At 49.2% G+C, this 23712-nt stretch overlaps 1 protein-coding gene across 4 annotated transcripts in view; it reads left to right on the top strand.

Moving 5' to 3' along the window:
* Positions 1–23712, top strand: part of ABCC1 (ATP binding cassette subfamily C member 1 (ABCC1 blood group)) — a gene marked incomplete at its 5' end in the record, with an annotated part of 129028 nt that overhangs the window by 64827 nt on the left and 40489 nt on the right. For all 4 annotated transcript variants that reach the window (XM_082857402.1, XM_082857401.1, XM_082857400.1 and 1 more), the window contains 7 exons: positions 2379–2609; positions 3284–3461; positions 4709–4870; positions 7831–7923; positions 9987–10190; positions 19292–19438; positions 21026–21113. In XM_082857402.1, coding sequence (XP_082713528.1) covers positions 2379–2609; positions 3284–3461; positions 4709–4870; positions 7831–7923; positions 9987–10190; positions 19292–19438; positions 21026–21113 — 1103 coding nt within the window. The remainder of the gene's footprint in view (positions 1–2378; positions 2610–3283; positions 3462–4708; positions 4871–7830; positions 7924–9986; positions 10191–19291; positions 19439–21025; positions 21114–23712) is intronic.

The following is a 23712-nucleotide window of genomic DNA, read 5'->3' as shown; positions in this document are numbered from 1 at the left end:
CAACTATGAGATGTTAAATTTGTGTTGTTTCAAGCCATTGAGTTTGTGTTAATTTGTTGCAGCAGCCATAGGGAATTCTACAGCTTCACCCAGACTTTAGATTGTATTCTGGATGCAGTGGGAGGCCAGCAGTGGCGCTGAGGTTGGGGTGATGCGCTTTGGGAGGATCCCACTGGCTGCCGTGCAGGGACTTGGTTGTTAGGGACCGAGAGTGGAAGGAAACGGGGGGAGTGGGGAGGAGGCCCTGGCGATGGTCACTTGCATGGGTCAGAGGCTGTGGCGATGGAAAGCGTGGATGGATGACTGCACACATCCCGGGAGTGGGATGGACACAACACGTGCCTGACTAGAGCTGGGAGCGTGGAGGAGAAGGGTTCAGGGATGATTCCCATGTTTCTGGTCCTTTCCTGGTGTGAGGAGCATCGAGGGGAAGGATACCGACTTGACAGAGCCCAGACCAGTGCCCACGGTTTGGGGTGGGGACGGAGGAGGGCGTCCCCTCCAAGGCAGGTTGGGAGGCTGTGGTCTCCAGGAGGGCGTTTTGGTTGGTCCAGATGGTCAGATGTGGCTTAGATGGGAGAGGCAAGAATCCCCTGTGATTAAACGATGTTCAGTGAGCTCATGCAGTGGACGATTGTGTCGGGTGGATGATGGGGATGAAGCTTGGGTGCACATTTCAGGGATGGAGCCCACGTTTGGCCTTTTGAGGAGGTTGCTTTGACTGCATTTTGGGAGAGGGAAGCTGTATGTGTTGCTACATAACAGGTCACCCCCAAACGTAGCAGCTTTAAATAAGAATGAACATTTACTGTGTCACACAGGGTCTCTGGGTCGGGGGTCTGGGATGGGTCTAGCTGGGTAGTTCTGGCTCAGGGTCTGTCATGGCTGCAGTCCTCTGAAGCCTTGACCGGGGCCGTGGATCTGCTTCCACATTGCACATGGTTGGTAAGACTGTGCTGGCTGTTGGCAAGGTCTCACCATGGGGGCTTCTCCAGGAGGCTGGTGGAGTGTCCTCTTGACCCGGCAGTTGGCTTTGCCCAGAGTGAATGATCCATGAGAGGGCAAGAAAGAAGCCACAGTGTTTTCTGCAACCTAATCTTGGGAATGACACTCTGTCTCCATCATTTCTGCAATATCCTGTTACAAGTGGGAGGGGACTTCACGGGGGCATGTATGAGGGTTCCGATCTCTCAACATCCTTGCAGACCTTGTTGTTATCTGACTTTTTGATGATAACCATCCTAGCGGGTGTGAAGCAGTATCTCATCCTGGTGTTGATTTGCATTTCCCTGATGACTTAAGATGTTAAGCAACATTACATGTGCTTACCCCGTTCGCATGTCTTCTTTGCGCCTTTTATGGTTGGGTTGTCTTTTTCTTATTGATTTGTAAGAGTTCTTTATTTGCTCTAGTTACAGGTCCCTTATCAGAGTTTTGATTTGCAAATATTTCCTCCCATTTTGTGGGTTGTCTTTTCACTTTGGTGGTGGTATCTTTTGAAGCACAAAAGTTTTTGATGAAGTTCAGTTTATTTTTTCTTTTGTTGCTTGTGCTTTTGGGGTCATATTTAAGAATGCATTGCTAAATCCAAGATCCTAAAGTTTTGCCCCCTCTGTTGCCTTCCAAGAATTTTATAATTTTAGCTCTATGTTAGGTCCTTCATCCATTTCGAGTTAATTTTTGTATATGGTGTGAAGTAAGGGTCCAACTCACTCTTTTGCCTGCAGCTATCTAGTTTCCCAACACCATTTGTTGAAAAACTATTCTTTTCCCATTGAACAGCCTTGACAACCTCGTCAAAATAAATCAGATTTATTTCTGGATTTTTAATTCTGTTGCACTGATCTCTGTATATGCTCAACCTCATGCCTGTCTTGATTATGGTTGTTTCATAGTAAGTTCTGAAGTCGGGAAATGTGAATCCTCCAACTTTGCTTTTCTTTTTCAAGATTGTTTTGGCTCTTTTGGATCCCTTGAGTTTCCATATGAATTTTAAGATTAGCTTCTCCATTTCTATAAAGAGCCAGCTGGGATTCTGATAGAGGTTGCACTGAATCTGTAGGTCATTTTGGGGTTGGCACTTTTCTCTGCCTTTTAGCTATATTAAGTCATGTATAGGTGAGGTAGGTCCTACTATTTCCCCATTGTACAGATGAGGAAACTAAGGCCTAGAGAGGTTAAGGCACTTGCCTAAAGTCACACAGCTGGCCAGGATCCTGAGTCTGTGGTCAGAGTCACCGTGCTAAGCTGCTTCTCTGCAGCGACTGGTTTTCTTTGGCTAGGCCTCCCTGTTGGGGGGGCCTTCTCCTACCCTCTCCTGGCCGGTGGGCTGAGTGTCTGGCAGACCCCACAACTGCTCCTTGCTCCTCGTGTTCCAGACAGCCGGTGAAGATCGTGTACTCCTCCAAGGATCCCGCCAAGCCGAAAGGGAGTTCCAAGGTGGATGTGAACGAGGAGGCCGAGGCTTTGATCATCAAGTCCCCCCAGAAGGATTGGAACCCGTCCCTGTTCAAGGTGTTATACAAGACCTTTGGGCCCTACTTCCTCATGAGCTTCTTGTTCAAGGCTGTGCACGACCTGATGATGTTTACCGGCCCAGAGATCTTAAAGTAAGGCCTCTCCCCTCTCAGCCGGGCAGCTCTTCACGTCCTTGACCTTCCACTTGCGACACCCTTCACCCTCCCTTAGGGTCACGTGGCATGCTCCCGAGGGCACGGGGCCAAGCCTCTACCTCCTTACCTGCTTTGCCTGATGCTTTGCTTTAATACAACCATCTTAATTAAGGCCACGTTGGTTGCAAGTAACAGAAACCTTACCAGGCTCCCCTGAAGCCAAAAGGGGGGAAGATAGAGGATTATCTTGGGAAACCAAAAGCAGGGAAATGTCAGATTGCATGAAAGCTGCAGCCTTAACCCGGAAAGGACGTCATCTCTGTTTACCTCCCTCCCTCCCTGCTCCTGTCTGTCTCTTTGGTGCCACATGTTCGTTCTCTTTCCCTCCCTCCGCCCCTTGTGCTCTCTACTTGGTCACTTTTGGGTGATGAGGCAGAGCAATCAATGCGAGAAGCCCGGGGCTGCGCGCCCTGCCGTGATTACTACCCCCCACCCCCACCCCGGCATGGGCATCGCCACGTGGGTTGGGCTTCCCGTCCATAACACTGGCGTTGAGAGTGCCTGCCTTGCCTGGCTCAGGAGGAGGTCACCCGCGGAAGCCAGAGGACTTGTCCCCACGCGCACGCATTTCGTGGTCTTTGATGTGGGGCTCTGTCCCTGCTGCCCCACAGGTTGCTCATCAGCTTCGTGAACGACAGGAAGGCCCCAGACTGGCAGGGCTACTTCTACACAGCGCTGCTGTTCGTCAGCGCCTGCCTGCAGACCCTCGTGCTGCACCAGTACTTCCACATCTGCTTTGTCAGCGGCATGCGGATCAAGACCGCCGTCATCGGGGCTGTGTACCGGAAGGTGGGCCCGCGGCTCCCGCTGCCGCCGCGGAACCCCTGGGGGCTTGGCCGGGTCGCCTCTCAGGCCCAGCTTCTGGAGCAGTGGCATGATGGTGGCCTGAGTGGTCGCGGGCGGCAGGGAGTGACCGTCAGGCCTGAGGGCTTAGCAAAGCTGATCCCGAGGGCGAGCCTGCGGCGTGTCCGGGGCCCTGGGGTCAGCATGTCCGGGGCCCTGGGGTCAGCTGCGGGTAATTGAATTTCTTAGATGGCGCTTGATTTGGGGAGATCCAGGTTTGAATCCGTGCTGTGCTGCCAACAGTCTGTGTGTGAGCGTGTTCTAACTCTCCATCTGAACTGAGCAGGTGGTATGTTCCTTGGGTGACAGATACTCAGCAGGTATCTGGGCACGGACAGCCTTACAGGACCTGGATTACCTCCTCGGTCCCTTCATTTCTTAGCCTCTGGGCCACGTGGGTTAAGAAGAGACTGTTCAGCAGGTAGTCAGGAAGGATGGACTTGATCGTGGGCTCTCAGCCCTGCCTGCAAGTTAGACTCACCCGGAGAGCCTCAGAAACTTCCAAGGACCAGGCTACACCCCAGCCAACTAAGTCCTGATCTCTGAGGGTGGGACCCAGGCATCAGTATTTCTAAAACTCCCCAGGTGACAGCGTGAAGCCGTCGAGAGCCAGGATGAATGTGTGTCCCTCCAGGGGATGTTTGGCAACGTGTGGAGACATTTTTGATTGTCATAGCTGGGGGTGGGGGCATCTAGTGGGTGGAGGCCAGGGATGCTGCAGAACATCCTAAAAGGCACAGGACGGGCCCTCAAAGAATTAGCCTCAAATGTCAGTGATGCCAAGGATGAGAAACGCTGGCTGAGACCTTGGTCCTTCAGGGTGATCTGGGGACCAGCAGCGTCAGCATCTCCTGGGGGCTTGTTAGAAATGCAGAGTCCCTATTCCAGTCCTACGATAACAAACTCCCTGGGGGTGCGTACACACTCAAGTGTGTGAAGCCCTGGTTTAGGCGACCTCTGAGGTCCCTTCCATACTGAAGAGCTCAGGATGGGGAGGCAGTGAGTGCTGTCAATAAGAGAGTGGACTTTGTGATGAGGCACATGGGCTGGGAAGGCAGATAAGCCGCCAGGAGAGGAGAAAAGAGCAGTGGCCTCTCGACTGTTGAGCTGTCTCCTTCCTCCACGTGGGCCCGGAGGGAGGGCGCTGGGCTGTCGCCTGTCACACTCACCCTTTCCCTCTCCTTTGTCTCCAGGCCCTGGTGATCACCAATTCAGCCAGAAAATCGTCCACCGTCGGGGAGATCGTCAACCTCATGTCTGTGGATGCCCAGAGGTTCATGGACCTGGCCACGTACATTAACATGATCTGGTCAGCTCCTCTGCAAGTCATCCTTGCCCTCTACCTCCTGTGGCTGGTGTGTGTTTGATGTCATTCCCGTGGCGCGTGGGGAGGGGCCTCCATGTGTGGGCATTGGGGGCGAGTGAGTGGGTGTCAGTGATAAGAACCTCTGTAGCTCACTGGCATTTCTTGCCGTCATTCACATTTTATTTTCTGGCCTGTCAGCCAGTTCCTGGATATTTTATTCCTTTCTTCAGTTGTTGGGTTATGTTCTCTAGGGTGGCATGGTATTCATTTGCATTTGTCTCTTCTTGACAGTGTATGTAGTTAACAACCCTATAACATACACATTGTATTTCTCCCTCTGTATCCTCCCAAATGCTAACCAAACTCATTTATTCACAAGTCCCAGGTTATGTTGGTTAAGAGTCTCTTGGTTGCAGGGGATAGAAATGCATCTTAGAGTAATATAAGCAAATAAAGGGAATTTTATGGGTGCATGTAACTGAAAAGTCCAGGGTCTGGCTTCAGGTAGGGATGGATCCAGGAGTTCAAGCAGTGCTGTAAGAATTCAGTCTCATACTCTTATCATTTCTTAGCCTTGTGTTTCTCTGAGTTGACCTTATTCTCAGTGGGATTTCTTCAAATGGCTTCCATAGTGTTGGGCTTATATCATCTTCACAGATAGTGGTGCCAGAGAAAAGAGATTCCTTTTTGCATTCCTCTTTGTCTCAGCCGGGTCCCAGGGGGCACTGTGATTGGCTCGGCACAGTCCTATTCACATCCCTGAGCCAATCACTGTGAAATAGGCAGAGTTCTCTGATGGGCCACCCTGGGTCACATGCTCTCTCTCATTGTGGAAGGGGTGGAGGTGTGATTGACAGCCCTTCCACACGGGGAAGGGCAGTTCCCAAAATATAAAGATGACAAGCAAAGATGCTTATAGCCTAATATGTGCCTTATTCTGTTCTACTCTTGGGGCTTTGCACGTGTCTTTCCTTCCACCAGGAATTCCCTTTCCTGTTTCCTCCCTACCGATGGAATCCCACCCAAACTTCAAGGCTGTGACAAATGCAACTTCCACTGATTCTTTTTCCCTCTCAGTTAGGTGGACTTCTTCCATCTAGCAGATGTCTTGGGGCATCTGCTTCCCCAGAAAGTGCTGCTATAGAACACTTCTTTTAGAATTGCCTTCAGGGTTGATTTGTGATCCACTACAAAATTGCTTTTTTTTAGATGAGAGTTGCTGAATGTGTTACTGATATCTGGGGCCGGATAATTCTTCCTTGTTGAGGGCTGTCCTGTGCATTGTAGGATGTTTAGCCGCATCCCTGGCCTCTCTCCATTAGATCCCAATAACACCCCACCTCCCTTCTCCCACACTCCCACCACTGCTTGTGACAGTCTCCAGATGTTGCCACATGTCCCCTGGGGGAATAGTCCTCCCTGGTTGGGAACCGCTGCTTTAGACCAAAACCAGGGTTTCTCTATTTGACAATCAAGAACATGACATAAGATAATGGGGGACAGCGTGGCTCTGAAATCAGGCTGCCTGGGTTCAGATCCTGCCTCTTCCAGACCTTATTACTTAACATCTCTAAGCCTTGGTGTTCTCATCTGTAGACTGGTAATAATAAGGGAACCTCATCATAGTGATGTTGGGATAATTGAATAAATTAGCGCAGGTAGTGTTCCCTGAACAGTACATGGTACAGCAACGTGCTTGGTATCTTTTAGTTACTATGATTTGCTCTCAGAATTGATTCCCAATGCTTTAGATTGTTGGTAGAAATCACCTTCGTGCTTAGAGGTGGATTAATCTTCACTGGGCAGAGATCCGTCACAGAAACAAGCGGTGGCAGCATATTTTTGGTAACTAGGACTGGAGACCCCGAGGGTGACTCCTTGGAAGGGACTAACACGCTTACCCTCTAGTTCCATCCATCCCAGCTAAGCAAGTGTGCACTGGACGGACTTCGTAGGCTGTCTCTTTTTATTTGTGTAACTTGGAAGTTGAAAAATGTTGATCTGTATCTTGTCTCAGTCATGACCACTTAACCTTTCTTAGATGCAGTTTCCTTATCTGCAAATGCGATAATAGAACAGTCTACAGCATCTTATCTACAAGTCCTCAAATTAAAGAGCTCTGAAAATTGAAAGTTTTTCTTAACTTATTTGGTGGCAAGATTTGACTTGAACTGATGTGTGATTTATAATTTTGATTATCCCTCTCATGGGACTATTCCTATTTTGCTACTGAAAAAAATCATTGCATTTGCTTCTGGAGCACTGTGCCAGGGCCCTGTGGAGGTGCGATATACAGGCATATCTACCTGTGTCAGGGGTCCCCGAGACCCCACCAGGTTCGTGATTTGCTAGGAGGACTCATCGCTATCATTTATTACAGCAAGATTAGCAAAGTTCGGAGGGAACCAAGGACAAGCTTCCAGGAGTCCTCTCCCCCTGGAGTCACACAGGATGCACTTAATTCCCCAGCAACGAGTTGTGACAATTGTGACAGCACGTGTGAAATGGTACCAGCCAGGGAAGCTCAGGAGAGACCCTGTGCCCCGGGATTTTTATTGGGGGCTGGTCACACCGGCAGCCTCTGCCTGGCACAGACCAGACTTCCAGAGGGAAAAGGGGTTAATCAGCAGAAACTATATTGTTCGTGCAAACAGTTTAGGCGCAGTGAGTCACTCTTATCAGTTCTGAGAATGGTGGGAACCCTCCCAAAATCCAAGCACCCAGGTGCCAGCCAAGGACCTTTGAACAAGATAAGCCGTCAGGTGGGCCATGTTCACTGTTTTCTGCTCCACATCCTGTTACCTTTCTGAAATCCTTAAGCTCTCATTTGCAAAACTCAACCTGGTCCCAAGGGTTTCGGATGAAGGATTGTGGCCTTGAACGTTCTTACAGGGTTTGTGGGACACCAAGGGATGCTCCCGGATAAATCTGAAAAGTAATGTGGCTACACTGGGTGGCTCAGCCCGTGGAAGCCCCGTGCTAAGGCCTTTGTTCTTGTTCCTTCCATAGAACCTGGGCCCCTCCGTTCTGGCTGGAGTGGCTGTGATGATCTTCATGGTTCCCCTCAATGCAGTGATGGCCATGAAGACCAAGACCTACCAGGTAGGGGGTGTGTCTGCACAGGGCTCCAAGCTGCACCCCTGCCTAAGGCCTTTCCACTTGGGTGTTAGTTGAGTTCCTTCTGCACAGGCCTTGGGGGTCTCAGCCTTGTCTGCCTGTGGGGACCCCCTGGGGAGCTTTAACAAATGCTGATGCCTAGGCCCAGTTCCGGGGATTCTGATTCATCTAATGTGGGTGAGGCCTGGGCATTGGGAGTTTTTAAAGCTTCCCAGGTTATTACATTGGGTCACTGAGGTTGAGAGCTCCCGAAATAGTTAGACCTCATGGGCCAGTGACTGAAGTCCCATCTGTGAGCCTCCAAGAGATTCCTGATTTCCCACGGGTGCATTCCTTTCTGTGTGTGTGCATTTTCAAGAGCTGAGCAAAAATCACCCCTTGCTTTTCTCCCCATTTCCTTATGCTGGTCGCAGGGTTAAACTCTTTATTTTCAGAGATACTTCGTATTTTTAAAGTTTTTAAATACTCAGGTAACAGAGTGAATGCCTTTTCATTATAAAAGGAAGTTCAAATAATACAAAAGTATATAGATTAAAAGGGCATGTCCCCTTCTCTGTCCTCTTTTTTTTTTTTTAATTTTATTTATTTATTTATTTATTTTTGGCTGTGTTGGGTCTTCGTTGCTGCACGCAGGCTTTCTCTAGTTGCGGCAAGCGGGGGCTACTCTTCCTTGTGGTGCGCGGGCTTCTCATTGCGGTGGTCTCTCTTGTTGCGGAGGACGGGCTCTAGGCATGCGGGCTTCAGTAGTTGTGAAACACGGGCTCAGTAGTTGTGGCACGTGGGCTCAGTAGTCGTGGCTTGCGGGCTCTAGAGCACAGGCTCAGTAGTTGCGGCACACGCACTTAGTTGCTCCGCGGCATGTGGGATCTTCCTGGACCAGGGCTCAAACCCGTATCCCCTGCATTGGCAGGTGGGTTCTTAACCACTGCGCCACCAGGGAAGCCCCTTTTCCCTGTCCTCTTAACACATTGAAGCAAATCCTTCTAGAACTTTTGTTGTGTTTATGTAGAGATCGGACTAACTCTATAGTTAGGCTTGGTGTGTATATGTGTGTGTGTGTCGTGGTGTTATCACCATATATATTTTAACACAAACGGGCCTGTTTGGCAGAGTGATTTTATCGTCCGACACCATGCCTGGGGGATCTTTCTGCAGCATGCCATGTGGTCTGACTTCATTGTCTTGAACTTGTGCCTGATGGTCCATAGCAGAGACAGGCCAGAGTTCATTCCTCTGCTGCCCCACTGATGGCTATTTATGATGTGCCTGTGGAATTTCAAATGAGAGAGCTTGGCCGCGCTGGTGATGCCGAAGGAGAGAAGAGTTGCAGGACGTGGGGCTGTTGGAATGAGGTTTGGGGAGAAGGGAGGAGAGGCGTGGGAGGGGCATGGGGCTGTGTCGACTCTTAGCCTCTTCCCTGAACGGCCCACCTCTGAAATGGCTTCAGTCTCTGGCTTTGACCTCATGTTGCTTAAACTGTCCTCTTCTGTGACCCAGGAATGACATAACACTTAATGATAGGGTTCTCGTGAGCAGAACTAAATGCACTTGAAAATCTTAGAAAAGTGCCTGGCGTAAGGAAAATGCCAGGTGGCATTAAAAATATTTAACAACTCTGCAGCATGGGCACCCAAATGGTCAGAACCAGTGCTAGCTGGTACAGAAACACTTCAGCATTTTAACAACCGTGTACTGCCTGAAAAGCAATAAAGAAAATAAGAAAATGGAAGAAAAAAAAATACCATCTCTCGGTTTAGATCAGCAGAGTAGGGCATGTGCCCCTTCCTCCCTGGATACCTGAAAGGTTTTTCTTGCCTCTCTTCCTCCCTTCTGAATTTAAGAGGTTTCTCTGATGTCAAATTTAATGTGATTCGAAGCAGTTTTTTTTCCCTTGAAAAAAGAATCCCTTGGAGTGCTCTCAGGGTCAAGAGTTAGGGTTAGGAAGGCCCATTTTGAATAGGTGGGGTTGTTGAGTGTTGGTCTGATGCCAGGGCCAGAAGTGAGCAGCCAGCCCCCAGGTGTGGTATTGACTGCTCCTCTCTTTGAAGGTGGCCCACATGAAGAGCAAAGACAATCGGATTAAGCTGATGAATGAAATTCTGAATGGGATCAAAGTGCTAAAGCTTTACGCCTGGGAGCTGGCATTCAAAGATAAGGTACTGGCCATCAGGCAGGAGGAGCTGAAGGTGCTGAAGAAGTCTGCCTACCTGGCCGCCGTGGGGACCTTCACCTGGGTCTGCACACCTTTCCTGGTGAGTGAAGCCAAGTTTATCCTGGCCCACATTGTTTGATGTTTTATTGTGTTGTCATGCCTAAATATTTTTCAGAAGTCACTGTTTCAGCAAGTCAGCAAGGCCTTCTCCAACCACTCCTTTTTAATAGTGCTACTCCCACCTTTTGTTTTATTCACAGCATTTACAGCTTCCAGCCCAGGGATACTCAAAGTAGCTAGTTCAGGAACTGTTTGTTACAGGTTCACGATAAGATGAGAAGTTTGTGGTGGAATGTAAACTTCTGCTGTCTGCTTCCTTCATTGAGAAAGTCTTTTTTTTTTTTTTTAATTAGTTAATTTTATTTTTGGCTGCGTTGGGTCTTCGTTGCTGCACACAGGCTTTCTCTAGTTGCGGCGAGCGGGGGATACTCTTTGTTGTGGTGCGCGGGCTTCTCATCGCGGTGGCTTCTCTTGTGGTGGAGCACAGGCTCTAGGCGCGTGGGCTTCAGTAGTTGTGGCTCGCAGGCTCTAGAGTGCAGGCTCAGTAGTTGTGGCTCACAAGCTTAGTTGCTCTGCGGCATGCAGGATCTTCCTGGACCAGGGCTTGAACCCATGTTCCCTGCACTGGCAGATGGATTCTTAACCACTGCGCCACCAGGGAAGTCCCGAGAAAGTCTTGCTAAGAAAAAAAAATGTCAGCTGAACTACATGTGTGCTTGTTGCCATAGTTGAGCTACATTATGGTATCAGCTCCTTATCTACTGTCATCTGGTCACAAACCGCGGATTGGCAGTGACCTGTGGACCACACTTCAAGTGGCAATGCCAAACATACTCTGAAAGTCACTTATTATTTTATGAATTGTCTGCCTCTCTCCACTAGAATGTCAGGGATTTCTTCTGTTCACTGCTGTATCTTGATGCCTAAAATGGTGCCTAATAGGCGCTCAACAAATATTTGTCATTCACTGAAAAAAATTCAAACTGTACAGAAAGTTATGAAATGAAAAGTATATTGTCCTCCCCTCCATCTGTCCCTTTCCTCCAAAGTGACAGTTTTGTATGTCTTTTTAGGAAAATTATGCATATAGATATTTTTAAAATATTTGTAATATATTCAAATGGACTCACATGGTGTTCTAGACCTTTGGATTTGATATGTAATCTCTCAGTTCATGCATTCAGATCTGCTTCGTCTTTTTTTTTTTTTTTTCGGTACGTGGGCCTCTCACCGCTGCGGCCTCTCCTGTTGTGGAGCACAGGCTCCAGATGCGCAGGCCCAGCGGCCATGGCTCACGGGCCCAGCCGCTCCATGGCATGTGCGATCCTCCCAGACTGGGGCACGAACCCGTGTCCCTTGCATTGGCAGGCGGACTCTCAACCACTGTGCCACCAGGGAAGCCCTGCTTTGTCTATTTTAATGATGTGTGCTTGTCCAGAGCATGGATGTGCTGTAGTTGACTTAACCCATCTCTCGTTGCTGGCCTTTTAGGCTGGTCCCTCTTCTTTGCAGTTATGACCCACATTGCCCTGAATGTTCCCATATGCATGTCTTGGGGTACTGTAATGGGTCTACCCCTAGCTGGCCAACTTTGAAAAGTTTAAAGACAATAGTGTGAGCTAACTATTTTCCAAAGCTGGCCCCAAACCAGGAGACAGTATGGACTGTGGAAACCCTTTAAGCTCAGTTGACAGTTGAGCGTGGTTATGGAGGACTTCAGATCATGCCCCCACCCATGTTTATTTTTTCTCTCTGTCTTTATATTATTAACTATGTCATTCTTTTTAAAAGATGTTGTGCTAGTAAGTATTACTTAGCTATGTTGGCAAATATATATTCTTATGGGAAGTTCCTATGACTAAAATCACACATTTTCATAAATTAGAAACAGAATTTTCTGTTAGGCTACCATCCACTCCATCACAGCGGAGTTGCAGGTGGAATGTTGAAGGAAACTCCTGCCTTTTCAGTGTTTGTCAAAGTGTATCCATTCTGACACTGGATTTTTTTAGGCTCAGCTTAATGTCTCCCAGAGTCTTAACCCGAACACAAGGCAGTGTGGTGGAAATCAGTGATGCTCAAACTTGTGTGGGCCTCCCAGTCACCCGGAGGGCTTGTTAAAATGCAGCTCACTGGGCCCCACTCAGAGTTTCAGATCCAGTCGGTCTAGGTGGGCCCGGAGTATTTGCATTTCTGACATGTTCCCAGGTGCTGCTGATGCTCTTGGTTTGGGATCCACACTTTGTCCTCAACAGTGGGGCCCATGGACCAGCAGCACCGGCATCACGGGGTTGCTTATTAGAAATGCAGATTCTCGGGCCTCACCCCAGACCAGGCTAAGACAGACCTGAATATTAGCAATCTCCCCCTGGGTGATTTGTATGCACATTAAAGTTTGAGAAACGCTGGGAAAAAGGAGGAGTAAGCAAACATTTCCTGTATAGGACCAGCTAGCAAATATTTTGGGTGTTGAGCCGTGCGATCTCTGTTGCAGCTGCTCATCTCTGCCGGTGTAGTGCAGGAGCGGCTGTGGATAACACGGAATGAATGGGTATGGCCGTGTTCCTGTAAACATTACTTTATAGACACTGAAATCTGAATTTTATACACTCTTCATGTGTCATGAAATATTTTGATTTTTTTTTGATCCTTTAAAAATATAAAATCCATCCTAAGCTCACGGGCCCAGACACAGATGGGTAGACCACAGGCCATAGTTGGCTGAGCCCTGGCTTAGAGGAATGGAATGTTTTGCTGAGAGTCAGGACCCCTGCTGAATTCTCCTGCCAGCTCGTGGTGTGACCTGCAGCGGTCATTTCACCTCCCTGCCTCTGGGTTTTTGAGCGTGAAAGATGAAGGGGTTAGGCCCCAGGGATGTGACATTCGGGCCCTGCCCTCCCCCGCCCCCATACCACAGCAGACACCCCCGGTCTGTCATGGTGCTCTCTCCCACTGAGTTACGTTCAAGCAACCCTCCAGGTGACCGCTGCCAATTGACTGGAGTTGGCCCAAGCAGAGACGTCTCTTAGCTGTTCTGAGATTCAGTGTTCCCTAAGATCCCCTCCAGCTCCCCTCCAGCATTCCAGGCTGGAAGGGTCTGCTGTCTGATTCTTTTCGTACTCCAGTCTCTCCAGCTTTCCCCAGGTCCTTCGCGACTCTCTTGGTTTTTTTCAAAAGTAAAAATATAAGACTGGATGGTAGAGAGGATGCTCGTTCTTTTTTTTTAAACTGTTAAATAGTCTCTATGTATTAAATACGACTGCTAAATAGTCCTTATTGTATATATGATACATTTTAATTTAAAAACAGAAAGTAATGCATTCGCGTGGTAAGAACAGTTAAAGCTGTTCCACAGAGGGCCTGCAGCTGCGTTTCTCAGCCCCAGCGCTGCTGACGTTTGGGACCCAGTAATTCGTTGTGTCTTTGTGGTGGTGCTGTCCTGTGCATTGTGGGATGCTTAGCAGCGTCCCTGGCCTCTACCCACTAGACGCCCAGTGGTACCTCTGCCCCCCACCTCCCCAGTTATGACAGTCCATTTTTGATTGTCTCCAAACATTGCCAAATGTCCCCCAGTTGAGAACCACCAGTCTGCAGTGAAAGGCACTGCTCTTTCTCTCCGCAGACCCCCATCACCTAGCTTCCCTCTCCATACCAGTTTCTTTTGTGTATTTCCAGAGAAAGCCTGCATGTATACCAGCGTAACATTGACTATATGCAATAAATGTAATCAAACGTAACCATCTCTTTTATTTACTTTAATTTTATGCAAGTGATAGCAAATCACACAGAAATTCAAGGCATTTGGATTGCATTTTTTTTAAATAGGAAAAGATCTGCAGTCAGAAGGGTCAGGCAATAAGGTTTAGTCGGTGGGTTGTGTTACACTTAGGACGAAGGGGACCTTTCCCACTTTCCCTGTAACCCTTTGCTCTGTACATCAGATCCTCTGACAAAACCTGCAGTTTCCAGCTTGTCACCCTCACTGCTAACCCTTCAAATATCATCTCCTGCCCTGGCTTCCGTTAGGAGGCCACAGCAAGAGATGCTTAAGAGTGGGACGGGCTTTTCTTGACCTTGAATTTGCCATAAAGTTTTTGGGTGATGATGGGCTTCCAGAGACGGTGTTGGTTCAGCTGTTTGGCATGAAACAGATGAGCCCAGGGGTCAGTCGGGGACCTTGGCCCAGACCGAGACACTGAAGCCTCTGACTACATTAGGATAAAATATGTGGCCTTCTGTTCCCTTGGAAGGTGTTTGCATGTGCTTTCCACTGGTGAATTCCTGCACTTCAAGGATGATGTGGTGTTTACCCACTGGTAGGTGTGATGGAAGACAGAGGCCTGGGGAGGTCAGGCAGGAATAGGGATGCCATGTGGCAGGATTGATGGGACTGTTTTTCTGGAATATAGAGCCTGGCATTTATCATGTCCTCATGTCCACCTAGTGCACTTTCCTAAAATAGCATCCCTGTCAGTATTTAACATTTGCTCTCTTGGAAGATTTGTGAGCTTCTTGCCTTCTCTGTGCCTTGTATGTCCGTCCCTTCTTTAGAATAATTATCATTCCATATGCTAATTACCTGTTGTGCAGTTCTCTGCTGACCAGAACATACATGGACCTTGTCTTTTTTTGCTTGTATCCCTAGAACATAGAGGACTTGGCAAATGGTACCCACTCACTAGGTGTATGTAGAGGAATGACTGACTAAATGAATGGACAGAAGATTTGAATAAACTGTATTAGTCAGGAACTATCTTGCAAGTGGCAGAAACCTAACGTAGGTCCACTAGAGTAAAAACACGAAAGGGAGATTTTTGAGTCACAAAACTGAAAAGTCTAGGAAGGTGCTGGTTTTAAGCATGACTGGGGTTTTGGGTGTGGCTGGACCTAGGTGCTCCAGAGATAATGTTGGGTATAATTCCTCCTCTGTCTCCCAGCTCTGCTTTCTCCATGGTGGTTTCTTTGTCAGATGGAAACTCGCCATGTGATTACAGTTGATTCTGTCATCTCAGTAACCACAGTAACCAAGGAGAGAGCTCCCCTTTTCCCATTAGTTCCTGCAAAGCTGTGGGGTTGAGTCTCATTGGTTGCGGTTGGCTGCATGCTTGTCCCTGAATCACTGGGGCCAGGGAGCAGGGATGCTTGGATTGGCCAGGCCTGGGTCATGTGGCTTCTTTGGAGATTGGGGTCGGGTCCGGTATGGGCAGTTCATCTGTAGCTGAAGCTCATGGACTGAGGTTGGGGGAGGTTCAGCTCCCCAAAGGAAAACTGACGTGTTGTTACCAGCAACAAGAGTGGATGCCGACCAGGCAGAAGGAACAGATGTCCTCATGGAGAGATGGCAGATTTTTAGGGGTTGGGCTGGGGAAGTTGGTTCCATCATTTGCCCCATTTCTCAGCATGGGGGGGAGGCTCTTTTAGCACTTAGAGGGGGGCGTTAGTCTTCCTTGTTTGCGAAGGATTTTTCGCATCCTGGACCCTCACCCTTTATAAGGCTGTAGCAAACCCCAGCTCCCCGTCCACCTCCACACGCAGACACTCGTGCTAGAGAGACCCCTGGTGCATATCTGTTCCCCACTAGACCGTGCGTCTCAGGATCTCCAAGGCTGCCTCACACAGTGCCTGGCACACAGTAGGTGCCCAATTAACAACTGATGGATGAATGAGTGACCTCTGCTTCCTGGAGAAGTGGATGATGTGGATCTGACGGGGACCATGCGATGTTTCTCCCTCTTAATGCGCTTCCTGTGCTGCCAGCAGCCACCCTATTAGTTGGGCCAGTGGAGCTGGGATATTCTGGTGGTGAGATGCCTGAGGCCTGATTTTCTCTGTTGCTGAAGAGACACCCTTGAGTGTGTGCTTTCTCGCCCTTGGGCAAATCCATCCACCTGCCTACCCATCCATCTGCCTACCTCTCCATCCACCTGTCTACCCACCCATCCATCCACCCACCCACAAACATTTCCTGGGTGTCTGCCATGATCCAGGTGCTGTCCTAGGCACTGATGATAGAGCAGTGAATACTAAAGACAATAATCCGCACGCTCATGGGGTGTTCATTCGTTCTAACTGGGAGAGACAGATAATGCACACCAGTATGATAAATATATAGTATGCTAAACCGTCATAAGTGCTATGGGAAAAAAAGGTTCTGGTTAGAGTGATAGGGAGGGCTTGCAGTTTTTAAATAGGATGATCACGGGACTTCCCTGGTGGTCCAGTGGTTAAGACTCTGTGCTTCCACTGCAGGGGGCATGGGTTCGATCCCTGGTCAGGCAACTAGGATCCCCCATGCTGCACAGCGCAGCCAAAAAACCCCAAAAGAACAAACAACAACAACAAAAGAGATGATCAGAGCCTTCACTGAGAAGGTGATACTTGAGTCTTAACCTAATGGTGGTCAGGGGCCTGACCAGGGAGAGGGAAGAGTGAGAGGCCCTGAGGCAGGACCGTGCTGCCCCAAAAAGGAATAATCGTGGAGGCAAGCGGGGCTGGAACAGAGGGAAGGAGGTGGGAGAGTGGTAGGAGAGGAGGGCACAAGAGTTCAGAAAAGGGACATTTAGGAATCAGGTGGCCCCTGAGCCTGAGTCAAGACTTTGGCTTCTATACTGAGTAAAATAGACTGATATTGGATAGATTATTTTTTTTTAATTTATTTTTTTTATTATTATTATTTTTTTTGCGGTACGCGGGCCTCTCACTGTTGTGGCCGCTCCCGTTGCGGAGCACAGGCTCCGGACGCGCAGGCCCAGCAGCCATGGCTCACGGGCCCAGCCGCTCCGCGGCATGTGGGATCTTCCCAGACCGGGGCACGAACCCGTGTTCCCTGCATCGGCAGGCGGACTCTCAACCACTGCGCCACCAGGGAAGCCCAAAAACTTTATTATTTTTATTGACATATAATTCACCACTTTTATGTGTGCAGTTCAGTGGTGTTTAGTATATTCACAAGGTTGGGCAACCATCTCCACTGTCTAATTCCAGAGCACTTTCATCACCCCAGAAGGAAGCCCCGTACTTACTGGCAGTCACTCCCATCCCCCCTGTTCCCCACCCCCATCCCCGGGCACCCACTAATCTACCTTCTGTCTCTGTAGATTTGCCTTTTCTGGGTATTTCATTTAAATGGAATCATGTAACACGTGTGGCCTCTGTGTCTGACTCCTTTTACTTAGCATCATGTTTTCTGGGTTCGTCCATGTCGTAGTGGGCGTCAGCACTTCATTCCTTTTTATGGCTGAATACTGTTCCTCTATGTGGATGTGTTTAGAGAGTTTTGAGTGAGGAGAATCTCTGGCTAAGAGGCAAGTACCTCATCACTACCTGGAGGAGGGGACCTGTGTGTGCAGCCATCCCAGGGATCAGGTGTCAGTGGCTTTTTGAGCATCTAACTTCCCTCCTGGCCAAGGATCCTGGAAATTTTCTGTGTCTCCCCTCAGGGTCACCTCGCTCGTTAATGTCAGAACCAGAACAGGAACCAGCTCTGCTTTCCAGTACCTTGTTCTTGGGAACCAGTTAATAGACTCTTTGGAAAAATAGTCCAAGGAGTTTGGACCAAGTCCTGAAACAAGAAATAAAACAGCCACCATCTACTGCATTTTACTGTGCCCCAGGCACAGGGCTAAGCACTCTGCACAAGTGCCTGATTCCTTGCTGCCAGAAGCCCTGCGAATACATATCATGATCCCCATTTTATAGATGGAAAAACAGAGGCTCCTTTGGAGAGCTGAGGTGACATCACAGCTCAGGGTCACCCAGCTGATAAACAGGCAGAGCTTATGGATTTAATTTTTAAGATGTAGGACCTTTTAATAGGTAACAAAGAAATGAGGCAGCTGAGACCCTGAAAACACCCTGGACCGCATCCACACCAGAATCTTGGCCACTCCGCCATCTCCTGATTGCCAGACATCTTCCCTGAGCTCAAGAATGAGGTCCCAGGCAATTTGTTTCCCCTAGGGAAAGCCTTTAATGGCTTTTGGCGCCTGGGACTAGCATGGGGTAGAGACTTTTGCCCATCTGCTGGGGTGCACGGTTTTCCAGATTGCTTTGGTGGTGTATACCAGGTGATCTCAGGGGGGATGTTACTGGCCTCCTCCGGCAACACCTGGCACTGCTCGGGGGCCAACAGGTGGGCGGGGCATGGAGATCCACCTGTTGATCTTTTCCCTCCTAAGCCACGCAGCCCAGCCTTGGATTATTCAGGGGTCCTTCCTTTTTCCTGGCGAGGGAAGTGAAGTGCTGCTGTCTCAAACAACCGAACCCAAATTCCGATTGCCTGGGAATTGAAATCCCAGGCCCCACTGCAAGGCTTAAGGCAGGTCTGACTTTGTGGGGAAGGGAGTAGCCTTTGGGGGACCCTTTGGCTGTTTGTTTTCCTTTTTTTTCTTTCTTCTTTTTTGAAAACCTATGTTCCTTTCCTGGGGGTATAAAACCCTATACTCTAAGCTGGGAGGAGCTTTCAACAGTAGCACGAATCCTCCACATCCATTTCACTGATGAGATGTCGGAGGCATGGGGAGAGGAGGTGACTTACGTGAGGTCTCGGTGCTCCTATGTGCCCGTGGTCATTCTAGGCCCTGAGGATACAGCCGTGTACAAAAGTCCTTGCCTTTGTGGAGTTTGCATTTCACACTGCAGGAGACAGACAATAAACACCTATAATCTTACAATGTAAGGTAGTGATAGGTGTTATGAAGAAAAATAAACCAGGATAAAAGGATGGAGGGAAGTAGCAGGGCTGTTTTGGGTAGGGCAGCCTCTTGGAACGGGAAGAGGGAGTAACCAGGCCACTGTCCGGATAGGAAGGTCGTTTCAGGCAGAGGGAACTGCAAGAACAAAGATCCGGAGGTGGGATCATGCTTGGTGATGTTGAGGGACCCTGAGAATGCCATCCGGTGTCCCATGGAGAATGTTGGTGGGAATGGCCCGGACTTCTGGCTTCTGGTCATTGGTTTATCCAGTTCGTTCTCTGGGTGTTTAGTGAGTGCCTGCTGTGTGCTAGACACTGTTCTGGCATTTCTGCTGCCTCCAGAGGCCAGTCGTCAGCCCCTGCAGCTCACACCAGGAGGCTGGAGCAACTTCCCCGGGCGCGTGTCACTGCTTCTGTGACTGGGACTCTGACTTGGCCTCTGCTTGCAGGTGGCCTTGTGCACGTTTGCCGTCTACGTGACCATCGACAAGAACAACATCCTGGATGCCCAGAAGGCCTTCGTGTCCTTGGCCTTGTTCAACATCCTTCGCTTCCCCCTGAATATTCTCCCCATGGTCATCAGCAGCATCGTGCAGGTACAGACGAGGCTGGGGAACTTCAGAGAAGGGGGTCTCTGGGGGAAACAAAGCAAAAGGGCATGAAAATCCCCCTGGATGCAGCTCCCTCTGTGCAACCCATCCCACTGTGGCCGGGGGGCTTATCAAGGCCCAGACTAGTGGCCTTCGTGCTTTTTTGGTCCTGCCCCAAAGAGAGACATACGTTTTACTTCTCGGCGCACACTCGAGTGTATGAAACAAGTTATTGCAGCTAGGCTGTCCTAAGCTCTGCAAGATTCTTTCTGAAACATTTGATCCTCTTCTATTCTGATCGAGTCTGTTCCACCGTGCCCTACCTTATCCTGTTCTGTTTCTTCAAAAAATGCAGCTTTTGACCCACTAAATTGGTTTTGCAACCCATTCACAGGCCTTGGCTCACCATTTGAAAAACCCCAGCTGGCCCCCCTAGAATCCCCCCAGTCCCTGCAGTGGTTCTGTAACGAGAGGGAACCGCTCAGTCGCACTTGCACCATCTGAAGCTCCTGCACTTTGCTGCCGACAGCATTTGTCACACTCTTCTCCCTAGCCTTGCACGTTTTCCTGTGAAAACCCTTTTCTTAGCCACATAGACAAATTAAGATTAAGATTTGGTTGTACAAGCCCTGGTCAAGGTTTTTTTTTAAAAAATAAGCCAGTAAAACCCCTTCTTATTACAAACAATTTCAAATATACACAGAAGTGGAGCGAATAGCATGAGAATGCTGTGTGCCTGTCACCCAGAATCAACATTTTGCCACAGTTACTTTGGCTAATCGTTTTTCTGTCTTCCTTCTTCCCTTCATTACTTTCTCTCTTTGCCGAAGAATTTTAAAGCAAATCACAGACCTCTTGGCATTTCACCCATAAATACTTCAGCACAAATTTCTTCTTACAGAAGTATAACACCATTATCATACCTAACAAAATTAACAGTAATCTCTTAATACCCAGTTCATATTAAAATTTTTTGGATTATCTCAGAAATGTCCTTACCATTGGGCTGTTTGAATCAGAACCTTTGCTTTTTTAAAAAATTTATTTTTGTAGAACCATAATTCACATTGTGTTCAACGTGTGCAATGTGGTGATTGGATCCGTGGATATGTTGCTATACAGTTATCGCCATAGCGTCAGCTACGCTCCTGTCACGTGCCACAATTATCATTTCTTTTTTTTGTGGGGGGGAACCATTAAGTTCTAGTCTCTTAGCAGCTTTGAAGTTTATTATATAGTGTTGTTGGCCATAACCACCATGCCATGCATTCGATCTCCAGGACACGTTTATCTCCGAGTCGCAAGTTTGTCTTAAACGGGGCCATTGCCTTCGGTTGTTTCTTAGGTCCCTTGTCAGCTACGATAGTCCCCCGCTGTCTTTTTTAATACCGGTTGTAGGCTTTTAAAGGAAAGCAAACAAGAACCAAAACACTTTTTGTTTTTTATTCTAAGGTGTGGCACTGCAGCACCTTCAGAAATAAGGGAGGATGTGGGCCCCTCTGCACCCAGAGGAAACCACTGTAAGTTAGCCTCGGTCTGTTTTGCAGAGACGTTTTTCAAAATAACTACACCTTGTCGTTGCTTTCTGTGTAGGCGAGTGTCTCCCTCAAGCGCCTCAGGATCTTCCTCTCCCACGAGGAGCTGGAACCCGACAGCATCCAGCGATGGCCCATCAAAGACGGTGTGTCCTAGGAGAGTGGGCGGGCGCAGGGTCTTACCTAGTCTTCCCAGGAGGGTGAACTTGCACTTCTGTTATCTTGCTTTCTTGCTGAGAGGCAGCCTCCCTGGGAGAGGTCCACCCCTGAGGGCCAGGTTCCAGGGCCTGGGCTTTGATTCCATACTGGGCAGATGGATGGGCAAATCAAGGATGTTGGAGGTTGACCAACCCCCTACCCCCACTAGCTGTGCAGCCTTGGGAAGGTCACTTCAGTGCTCTGAGCCTCACTTTCCCCACCTGGGCAATGGAAATGCAGGTGCCTTTCTTTGGCTGGGTGTTACATGGATTTTTATTGGTAGGTTTGTTTATTTCATAGCTTATTAATTTATCCTTTCCTAGTCAACCCCCCTGAGCAGGGATTTCCAGGCACTTAATAATAAATATTAATAGCACTAATGGTAGTGACCACTTCTGCTGAAATGACACTCCCGCCACGCACGTCCCGTCCTGAGGACATCACTCTACTCCCCGTCCGTTGGTCACTGCAGCTCAAGGAGAGGGGCCCCCACCTACAGATGAGAAGACTCATCTGGGTAACTTGCACGGCCAATAAGAAGTAGAGTCAGGATTCACACTTGCAGCCCGTCAGCAGAATCTGTGCTCTCACCCACTGTAGAACATCTCTGCACTGAGATTTATTGAGCACCTACTATGTGTCAGTCATTGTTCTAAGTTTTGTTCTCTGTTTTGCATAATGTTCTCATCACAGCCCTGTGAGGTTGATCCCATTATCAGTCCCATTTTACAGACGAGGAAAGTGAGGCACAGAGAAGTTAAGTAACTTGCCTGTGGTTCTCCAGCTAGGAAGTGGCAGCACGGGGATTTGAACCCACACAGTCTGGCTCCCGAGCCCAGTAGATACGGTCAGGAGAATGAATGTGTGTATATGTTGGTAATAATGTGTGAGCAGTGCCTGGCACCTAGCAGGCATTCAGATGTCCTCAGTGACGTGAAAACACCCAGCACAGTGCCCGCCAGACAAAGATCACGGTGGTTGTTCCTTCACCAGTATGTGTGAGAGGCGATCGGCCTGGGGGCAGGGTTCCTCAGCCTCAGTACCACCGACATTTGGGGCAAGATCACTTTGCTGCGGGGGCGTCCTGTGCATTATAGGATGTTGAGCAGCACCCCTGGCCTCTACCCACTAGATGCCAGTAGCACCCGCCCCAGTTTTGGCAACTAAAAATGTCCCCAGACATCGTGTCCCTCGGGGGTCAAAGTCACCCTGAGTTGAGAACCACTGCTTGCTGGAATCTCCCTCCCGATGTCCCTGGCCCGTGGTCGTCCAGTTTCTGCTGTGTGAGGACCGAGTCACTCCCCCCTTCTCTCACACACACACACACACACACACACACACACACACACACACACACACACAGATGTGAACACACACACGCACGCACGCACGCCCACATGATGTGGAATGATGCCATCTACCAGGGTCAAATTTCCCTGCATAACACAGGGCTGAAATTTGGGGCAGCCGAGGAGGTTTCGAGCTCTTGACGTTGTTCACAGCTCACTACAGGAGTCACACTGGAAAACCCCTGGGCCTCAGCCCAGGCCTCAGCCCCACTTCCTGCCCTGACAGCAGTCTCCCGGGCGGTTTGACTTTATGTTTACCCACATTCTCTGGGTGCCAGGCGGAGCACCCTTTGCAGCTCCGGGCCGCGTCTTGCAGCCTCTAGCTTGACCGACTCAAGTGGCTTTTCTTAAATTCCTTTAATAGCACCCTCCAGCTTCCTCCTTGTTCTCTGTTTCAGGGGGGTGATGGGGGAGGGGGAGGTTAAGTTAGGTTAACCAGTAACTTCCTCTCTCCACAGTTTTTGTTTCTTTGATGGGTGGGGGAATTTATTTCTTCATTGGACAACTTGAAAACACCCCCATCTTCTCTCTAGATGGTTTTAAGTTGGCTCATAATTGAGTCAAAAGTTGTTTTTGTAAGTGAGGGGCGTGGAGTAAAAAGAAAATAAGGGGAGCGAAAGTAGATGAAGGCAGAGGTGCTAGAATCACAGAGGGTCCATATAACGCAGGCTTCGTCTCAAGCACCCTCCCTCCCCTCCTCTGCCACGATTCCCCGACTTCCTGTTCCATCCCTGAGTTTGCACAGTTTACAGTGGCCTGTGTTTTAGGAAGACTGGCTTGCTGTGATGTGAGCAGGGTGGCTGGAGGGAGCGGGGGAGGGGGGGGATGCAGGGAGGTGAGTTAGGAGGCTGCCCTGAAATCCAGGAGTTTCAGGGCAAAGGACCCCGCTTTGAACATAAAGGAGGGGCCCCAGAGGTGTAGTGAGGGCCCTGGGCCAGCCTGAGCTGATGGACAGGCATCTGCATGAGGGCACTGCTTGTGCCCCGTGACCTTGGCTTCTTTTCGACTCACCCAGCCAGAGCTGCCGGAACCTCCCAAGACTGAGTGAGGGAGGCCCCCAGGGGTCCCCCGACCTTTCCAGATGGTGCAGCGTCCTATCTTTCAAAGGCAGAGCCCTCTCGCGGTTTCCTGCTGCTCTCTGGGTCTGAGGCCGCCTCCAGAGCTGCTGGTTGAAGTTCTTTAGAAACGGTGACTGATG

This window comes from Leucopleurus acutus (assembly GCF_964270905.1).
Source record: "Leucopleurus acutus genome assembly, chromosome: 16".
NCBI classification, from domain to species: domain Eukaryota; kingdom Metazoa; phylum Chordata; class Mammalia; order Artiodactyla; family Delphinidae; genus Leucopleurus; species Leucopleurus acutus.
This window is presented reverse-complemented; position numbering and strand designations above follow the sequence as displayed.